The sequence below is a fragment of the Notothenia coriiceps genome, unplaced genomic scaffold (assembly GCF_000735185.1).
Source record: "Notothenia coriiceps isolate Sejong01 unplaced genomic scaffold, NC01 NC01_scaffold00024667, whole genome shotgun sequence".
Taxonomy (NCBI): domain Eukaryota; kingdom Metazoa; phylum Chordata; class Actinopteri; order Perciformes; family Nototheniidae; genus Notothenia; species Notothenia coriiceps.
Window position 1 is genome coordinate 5,729,285 of NW_011357368.1, and position 7,088 is coordinate 5,736,372.

The following is a 7,088-nucleotide window of genomic DNA, read 5'->3' on the forward strand; positions in this document are numbered from 1 at the left end:
TTGTTTGGGAGTTTCTTCTAAATTAGCTTGAAAAGGTTAATAGTCAAATATTATTAATAGCAATTTCCACATGTATGATTTTCTAAACAATGTAAGTTTTACATGAAAGTAACATAATAATTAATATTGTTGTGAATATAACTGGACTCTTACTTACTTTAGTTCATTTAATGAGTAAACATTTCCATTGACCTGCTGCTTCCTCTGAGGCGTTCGACTAGTCGGAGCTCAACTGCTCGAGTCTGTTTGAGACAGTCGCGGGAAATTTAAATGTAATCAATCCCCGAATGATCGAACATCAAAATAAACTTCCCATGGACGCCGTGGCGTGGCCTCTGTAAATCTGCCACACAAATTAACCGATACACATTTATGGATAAGTTGTCATCCCAACGATCTGGGTGCGTTTGTGTGTAGAAAACATAGCCGTTAAGTCTATGGATTAATATTTGACTTTGCTTTAAGCTAAAAGTATTATGAAAGTAAAGTTTAACGTTCAAACTGCTACCGTTAGCTTAGTTAAGCTAACACTAACTAACACACATTACAACATATTAGATCTGCCCTAGATGTATTTAACCTTAAGTCATGTGTGTTTGTGGTGTGTGATTAAGGCCGAGTGAGCAGAAGGCAGAGCCGTGTGGAGATAACATGCCTTTTGATGAGCAGCTAAGGACCACACTGCACTGTGACGACAAGGAAAAGGTACTGTATATATGAGTCTTTAACTTATACAATGAAGCGTTAATTAAATGTGTTTATTAAGTAGAACATGTACAACAATATAAAGAAAGAGATAGATCAATGTGTGATCAGTGATGTTCAGTAGTTGTTGTTTTGTTTCTTTTTTTAAATGCCTCAGTTCATGTATTGTACACAGTACAGTACATAAAAGAAGATGTGTCTTCTTATAGTTACTTTTATGGAAAAATAAAGTACCAAAATTAAATGTGAACAATTATGCATAGGTTTATTTTCCTCCACTCCAGATTTCTACTGTAATATCATTTCAAGTACAATGGGAGAAGGAAAATATGTAATACTTATCAATCATACTTCAGCTATTCAAACAGAGGAAAACTATTATTGTTAATTTTGAAGATTTGTTGTCCTGAAGGATGTATATCAATAAAAACGTTGAAGTGAACCTATTTCTTTTTTAGGTTAAGGTTAGCCTAAGTAATTCCTTTAGGTTAGGCAGGCAAAAGCTATAACAAGCTGCTACTGACAAATATTGAACATTTTCCCACTCAGCTTCGTAGGAAGTTGGCACTGTTACAAAGGGAGTACCTCAAGACAACTCAGAGACTTCAGGTAAGAGAGTTTTTAACTTTTCTCCTATAAGCCCCGTCTAGAAATGATCTTTCTCACACTCATATTGCATCTGCTCACAGCGTGCTGAGCGTGTTGACGCAGTGCGCAAACACGTGAGGAGCAGAATCAGTCAGCAGAACCAGGGAGACCCAGACGTGACCTCTAACCCCCGTCTCAGCCCCTCTCCATTGATATTGAACGACACCAATGGGGCCGCCACAAGTGAAGCTCAGTGCGAGGGACACACTGGAGGTGAGTCCGTCTCACAGTGCATAACTACAGTAACAATTAGATAGGAGTGTATGATGGAAATTATTTAACAGTGATACAGGGAATACATTTGTTTACTAAAAGGGTTGCCGTAACCATGCAAAAAAACATATATAACAGATATATATAAAAGTCATCCAATATTGATGCAAAGGCTCTGGTCATGGCATGTCAGAGACGGTATTTTTTTATTTATACTTTATCCTAGTTATCCCATTTTTTCTAGGAATTAGCGCACTTGAAGACTGCAGTGACAACATTTAAGTTTTGTTAGTGTGTCTGTAGGCTGCTTAGAAATATCAAGGGAGATTGTGCTAGGACACGATGGAGATATTGGGTGATAAGTGTTGAAGGTAAGAGGGCAAAATAATCTGTAACAGTGGCTAATTTAGTCACCCATGCACCGATATATTTGTTATTGGTACATATTTTTATCAGTATCATAAATCCTTTATTTGTTCGGCAATGGGAAAATGTACATGATCACAACAGCATTTGCTTCCTCCTACTCCCTTTCGGACACATATGATTTTTTTTTTTATTAATATGAAGACTTTTTGTATCATGAATGTGGATAAATACTGTATTTTAACAATACGGTATTCTGTTTCTCACATTTGTTATTTTGTTATTTTTTTAATCTGTTCGAAATAAATATTGAAATGAAATGAACAGCAGAAAAAATGGCTAAGTCTGCACCTGGATATGTTCATGTCTGTCAATTCTTTTTACGTCCTATGCATTTTGCCACACAGATTGCTTCCTTTCCTGTCCATCTGTCATCACTCTGAGCATCAGCCATGTTTTGTCTGTAATAACAGTAGTACATTTTCAATTGTTTTCCCAGGTCCGGTGGATTCTGATAACTCCAGGAGGAGCCAGGGGATCAGGTTCCTGCTCCCTTCTGAAGATCCTTGCACTGAAACCCTGACTCCCAGCCATGACACACCCGGAGGTCACAGGTCGAGCCCCGCTCTGCGCCTCAGGTCTCGACGCAGCCGCCTGCGTTGGGAGAGGAGGAGCGCCGAGGCTGGCAGGAGCACGGACGACAACAGTGAGGAAGGAAAGGAGCAGAGTGAGAGGATGGCGGTTGGGAGTGAAGGGGGAGACAAAACACGGGGAACAGAGGTTGTGAATGAAGGTCAAGAGCTATGTTCTGGTACTGAGTCTGAGTCTCCATCTCTGCTGCTGACACACTGGAACACGACGCAAAATGAAACAGGAGATATCGAGGGAAGTCAAATACAAGAACAACCAGAACAAAGGGGGAAAGAGACCGAGTTCAGATCTGAAGGGAAAAAAGAACCAACTTCTTTGGTGCCTTCACCTTCAGACAGGGAACTAAACGGCGCAGAGCAGAGGAATCAAAGGCTTTGTGAAAACAGCAGCGATAAAGACAATGAACAAAAGTCAGCAGAGAAAACAGAAACGGAAAAAAGTCATGAAAATATATCTGAATTCAAAAAAGAAAAAAGTGAGATGGTTGGATCGGGGCATGATGTAAAGGCTGTCAGTCTCCTGGACTCCTGTACCCTCGTGGAAGGACTACTTTACCCCGCAGAGTACTACGTCCGAACCACAAGGCGTATGACCCAATCACAGAGCCAGCCGAACATGCAGGCTATCATTCTCTCCCAGCCGAGCGCCGGGCGACGTTGCAGCAGCCGGGGCCGTGGCGGCAGGGGATCGAACCGGCACACGCCCAACCCTGAACGTTCAGATCAACTCACTGCATCTGTAGCTCCTTGCCTGGACTCACAGCCGGGTGAGCCGAACACTCAGAGCTCCAGCGAGATTTCAGATCGAGTCTCAGGTTGTCAGATCGACACGGGTGCTTGTTTTTCTCCTATTGTCACCTCTGCTCGTCCAGCAAGAGGGAGGAGGAAGAAGAGAGGAAGGGGAAGAGGGAGACCTCAAACCCCACGATGCTCTCTCAGTTTAGACTCCAATCAGCTCGGCCTTGCACAAAAGACCTCAGACGTTCCCCCGGCAACAAGCTCCCCGGTCGATTCCTCCCCGTCTCTTCATGGAGCTGATGGATCGAAGCCCTCTATCTCTCCGGTGCAGGACGTCCCACAGCCTGCGTCCACAAACAGCCCAGATACACCGCCTTCCTCTGGGGTCATTGTTGATCCGTCCAGCTCTGCATCTGGACCTCTGGGGAAGGTCTTTCCCATCTTTCGTACGAGCGGCGAAAGGAGCACCAGATCCACTCAGATCAGTAGAGGTAAGGATTGTATTCGGACTCTGTATGTTAGGGCTGCCTTCTATTAGTTGTGGTCTGTTTGTCTCTTAGTCATGGATTTTTATCGCTGATTTTTCATGTTGAATGACCTCATTTCAATGAAGTGATATGCACATCTTTGTAGGGCTGCTCAATTAATCGTATTTTAATTGTATTTTAATAACGATTACGATTATGGCTTGCAACGATTACGAAAACAACGTAATCGAAATAAAACGATTATTTTTTCATTATTATTATTACTTTTTTTTTTATTTCTTTTTTCAGTTGAATTATACTTAAAGTTCAGGGTAATCAATTTTTAAAAACATACTGTTCAAATTTTTTTCTCCAATAAATGGATGTTTTCAAAGTCAATGAATAATCGCATTTACAATTATTGACCCAAATAATCGAGATTATGATTTTTGCCATAATCGAGCAGCCCTACATCTTTGTAAACATCAGATTTATAGGTGTGCTTTACAGATCTGACGATTAAATCAACCAAATGATTAGTTGGCCCCATTTTTGTGGCCGGCTCTGTTGTGATTGGTCAACCGCTTAGAGATGTCCCGCCCCTTAGCCTATCACGTACAATGTGTTGGAGCGCTATCCCATAGAAGCGCGAGTGTTTTATTGTGATGTCAATATTTTCCAGAAGTAAAATAAAGAAGGTGTTTCAGGAAGGGGGGGAGTATGAGGGAAGGGAACACAGGGACTTGAGCCTTTCTGAAGTTGATTTAAAAGCTGAATGTATCTTAATCTTGAGATTATTTCCTTCCATGAAATGTTCTTTCCCTTTGTGTGTTGCAGATGCAGCGAGCTGGCAGTGTCTCCTCCTGCCATCCCCTCCCCCGGCCCAACCTTCTCTGCTTCCTCTCCCCTCTCTGTCTCCTAGCTCGCTGTTCAACTACTTTGACACTATCCAGGATTTCCATCTCCCTGATGACCAGTTTGCTTTTCTCAAGCTGCGCAAGCTCCGCCAAGTCTCCGTGGTTTCAGAAGTGGAACCTTTTACCTCGCCGTCTTACAACACGCGCAGAAGCAGCCGCCGTTTTGTTAGCAGTGACTCAGAGAGGCGTCTTCCACTGCCGCTCAGCCTCACACCCACCCTCACAAGGTCACCCCAGACCGCTGCTGCTTCACATTCTGACCTGCAAAATGTGTCAATCAAACACAGCCAGTCCTTCCCAGAAGACCCTGAACAAGTTATTAAAGAAACCCTTGGAGAGCAGCAGACTGAAAACCTCCAGATAGAGTGTCAGAGTTGCACCACCTCAACAGTGTCTGATCCAGGGGTTCAAGGTCGTTCTGGTGACTGCGTTGATCAATATAAAAAGCAAGAGAGTATCCTTCTGAATACTCACCACACTGTCGAACCTCAGCCTCACATCAGCTTTGCAGACAGACCTGTAGAACAAGTCAAACATGATGACATTGGGTGTTCAGATGAACTTCAAATCAAAGAGTCGTCTCTCATTTTATCAGAGGAACAAACAGTTAGTCCGGGTGTCATCCATCCTTTGGAGGAACATATGTCGACACACAACCAAACTGAAGACAAAGATGTCATCAAGACTCTTTCCTTCGATTGCTCTCTACAGCAAACCCCAGAGGAGCCTCCTATAAGCCGCGCTGCTGAACAGTTATGTAACGTCAGCGAAGCTCCAGGAGAGTCTCCCGTACAGAATCTGCACGAGAAGTCTCCCACTCAAGACTCAAGGGAATCGCCTAGAGCCAGATCGATGGGAAACAAAAACAAGTGTGTACAGCCCCACAGCTCTCAGCTCCTGTTGAGCCCTGCTCTGACCTCAGCACCCTCCATAACCCAGCCCCCGCCCTCCTCTGCTCTCCTCTCCAGCCCCACACTGCCATCACTAGGACTCACCCCCCGCCTCCTGCCCCCGCCCTCCTCTGCCCCTCCCCTCACCCTGCCTCCCCCTCACAGCCCATCCACCCAGGCCCTCTCCCCTCCGGCTCTCTCTCCGTGTCCATCCCAGATCCATCAGATCCAGGCTTCATCTGAGCCGCCGTGTACAGACAGCCGGGCCCAGAGCGTTGAAGCTCCTCCCTGCAGGACAGCCTCCGGCATGCTGCCACATGGCTCAGGAGGGCGGGCGGAGACAGCGGAGGAACATGTGATGAGATGCACACACACACTAAAGGTGGGATTCAAGGTGTGCACAGTGTAGTTATGCAATTAAATGTTTAGGTCACATAATATATGTATATAGTAGAAATAGTGCAGGGACAACGTTGTATTTATTTACAGTTAAAGGGGAACATTACAGAAATTAAGAATTCGACCAAAATAAAATCCATGGCCTAGGAAAGTCTCATTAATGTTCCTGAACATCAGCGACTCTCTCTCAAGGCCACAATCCAGAATGAAGATGTGATGCTGTGTGATGTTTTTGTTTATACACAAATAAGCTTTATTCTAGCGTCGTTGTGAAACAGAAAATGTACCGACACACTCAGAACGTTCCCCCAGCTGCTCTCAGTGCCCTTTACAATCTGTATGATAAGTCCCATGTCCCGTCTTTGTACTTTATGGCATCATTAGTGGACATTTTACCACTCTTTGATTTTGAGAAGAGTTTAGGCTCTATAGGTTAAAAGTATGAATTTTGAAGATAGTCATAGTTCCCCTTTAATTAAAGTTTGTTTTTGCAATGGCTGCAGCATCCAGGTTTGAGTCAAAGACGGAAAGTATTTGCAGCAGAAATGGATGTATCTGTGTAACATCTAAAACATGCTGTGTGTGTTTCCAGGCCCCGGCAGGAGGCTGTCTGGTGGATGCTTGCCTCCTGCGTGGATCATCCGGTGGTTTGTGTGTCGCCGCAGCAGGAAAGTGGGCCGTGTGTCTCTGGAGTCAGACTGCAGCTTCTGACTGGAGCCTGACTCACACCTGGGCCTTCAATGAGGTCAGTGCGTAGGTGTAAATACATGCCTGCTGAATATCAAAGTTATTAAGTCATTTTCAAACAAGCGCCATACATTCTGTGGCTTTCTCTTCTAAAAGGATTTGTTTTTATTTCTGGTTTATATCAAAGTAAATGAACAATGTTTTGACTTCACAAACACTGCACAATTGTTGAGTGTTTATACATTTAGCAGTCAACCTAAAATAAATGGGACATACATAATAATTAATGCTGTTTAAAATTATCGCGTTAACGGCGGTAATTCATTTTTTTAATGAATTGCGTTAAAATATTTAACGCATGTGCAGAATGGCCCGCCCCATACACCCCACCAGTGGCAGCGCCAGGGT

General features: G+C 43.8%; 1 protein-coding gene across 1 annotated transcript; it reads left to right on the forward strand.

The window, feature by feature from the left end:
* The first annotated feature begins 328 nt into the window (after positions 1 to 328).
* On the forward strand, positions 329 to 6,750 carry LOC104955447 (uncharacterized). Its single transcript, XM_010782773.1, has 7 exons — positions 329 to 401; positions 615 to 705; positions 1,255 to 1,314; positions 1,395 to 1,566; positions 2,432 to 3,811; positions 4,625 to 5,976; positions 6,586 to 6,750. The coding sequence occupies exons 1-7, from the start codon at positions 373 to 375 to the stop codon at positions 6,748 to 6,750; spliced, it is 3,249 nt and encodes a 1,082-aa protein (XP_010781075.1). The 5' UTR covers positions 329 to 372.
* The last annotated feature ends 338 nt before the right edge of the window (positions 6,751 to 7,088 follow it).

Bases quoted from the DNA above. Each gene is read 5' to 3' on its own strand.
- LOC104955447 (XM_010782773.1), top strand. From the start codon at position 373: ATGGATAAGTTGTCATCCCAACGATCTGG. The intron at 402-614 runs GTGCGTTTGTGT...TGTGTGATTAAG, and splicing joins TTGTCATCCCAACGATCTGG to GCCGAGTGAGCAGAAGGCAG. The intron at 3,812-4,624 runs GTAAGGATTGTA...TGTGTGTTGCAG, and splicing joins ATCCACTCAGATCAGTAGAG to ATGCAGCGAGCTGGCAGTGT.